At 31.9% G+C, this 1,672-nt stretch overlaps 1 protein-coding gene across 1 annotated transcript in view; it reads right to left on the reverse strand.

Annotated features, from left to right (window-relative positions):
- Nucleotides 1-1,672, reverse strand: part of LOC106868155 (glutamate receptor ionotropic, kainate 2) — a 243,872-nt gene that overhangs the window by 110,795 nt on the left and 131,405 nt on the right. The window contains exon 4 of the mRNA XM_014913291.2: nucleotides 1,248-1,426. Coding sequence (XP_014768777.1) covers nucleotides 1,248-1,426 — 179 coding nt within the window. The remainder of the gene's footprint in view (nucleotides 1-1,247; nucleotides 1,427-1,672) is intronic.

The raw sequence follows: 1,672 nt of genomic DNA on the forward strand, positions 1-1,672 counted from the left end.
TTGTTGCAGATATTACAATTACTACTACTACTACTACTACTACTACTACTACTACTACTACTACTACTACTACTACTACTACTAGTAGTAGTAGTAGTAGTAGTAGTGGTAGTAGTGGTAGTAGTAGTAGTAGTAGTAGTAGTAGTAGTAGTAGTAGTAGTAGTAATAGTGCTAGTAGTAGTAGTAGTAGTAGTAGTAGTAGTAGTAGTAGTAGTAGTAGTAGTAGTATTTTGACAAGTAATCTGATTTCAAGTAGAAGTATGATTTAATTTCATTTTCGATTATTTAGTTTGATCTTAAATCCAATGAGTCAATCAAGATTCTAGATTTGGCCAGTTTTCAACTTAGTCTTGATCTGAACAGTCAAGATAATTTCAACGTTTATTATATTTTTTCTATCAACACATTTCTTTTCCAAAAGATTCTGAGTTCTCTTTCTTATTTCAATTAATCTCTTCCACTTCAAATATAATTAGTTCAGTTACCTTATATGTCGAGTAATCTGCGGCGTCATTTTAAAATCAGACTCAGAAATCAATAAAAACATCGTGCTGTTGTAATTTTTCCTTATTGCATTTGAAGTGAACAAATTCTCAATTTGCATTCGCTGCCGCCACAGATGTACTTTCTTAGAAATATATCTTATAGGAAAATTGCTCCGAGTCTCGCCAAGAGGTTTTATCATTCCTTTTACTATGTTTTTCTTAATCTCGGATGTTTATTGTTTTAAACTTCCATTATAGCCAAGTTCCCATTTTCTCAAACAATTCTTTACAAGTGTTCCAACTGGGCATGAACTGGATTGTCATCACACTGATAGCACTCAGATAGAAAATAGAAAGGCTAAATAGTGGTGGAAATTTACACGCGAGAAATTTCATTTTCAGTTGCAATAGAAATGTCAGTTGATAAAACTAAATTCTCGGAAACTGACTCCAATATAAAGATCAATTCTAATTTCAATGAAATTAATAACTTTATTGATTCCAATTCAATTTTGTTTTCTGTTTATTGTAGTTCGATGTTATTTTGAAATATTTACGATTCCTTGACTATATACTGCATCGATTCAGGTCAAATAAATATATTTTTTTTATCATTTTGAAATTCGAACATAGAAAAAATAGGAACTCAGAAACCACAAAAAAAATAAATAAATAAATATCGGTTACACAAATATTCTTGTAGGATCTTAAATTATTGTTTAAAAGAAGATAGTAGGAATGCTATAAAGCAAGTTAACTTACATGCTCCAATATCAGAAGTGTGTTTTCAGTTGATGTTGCAACTATAACTTTTTGGATGAACACTTTCCGCATATTAATGAGACAGTCAAGAATAGTCTTGTTAGAACCACTGGGAGCCAAGCGCCAAGCTTTCAAGCTCAGTTTGTAATCTCTCAAAAGAAATTCCATGAAGCTTGCTCCTGTTAAAATAAATAAAACAAAATTAGTGCATGTTAACTGTCATATATAGAGCTTAATACACCTGTCTGTCTCTCTGTCTGTCTCTCTGTCTGTCTCTCTGTCTGTCTCTCTGTCTGTCTCTCTGTCTGTCTCTCTGTCTGTCTCTCTGTCAGTCTCTCTGTCTGTCTCTCTGTCTGTCTCTCTATCTATCTATCTATCTATCTATCTATCTATCTATCTATCTATCTATCTATCTATCTATCTAT

Source organism: Octopus bimaculoides, chromosome 13 (assembly GCF_001194135.2).
Source record: "Octopus bimaculoides isolate UCB-OBI-ISO-001 chromosome 13, ASM119413v2, whole genome shotgun sequence".
Classification (NCBI taxonomy): domain Eukaryota; kingdom Metazoa; phylum Mollusca; class Cephalopoda; order Octopoda; family Octopodidae; genus Octopus; species Octopus bimaculoides.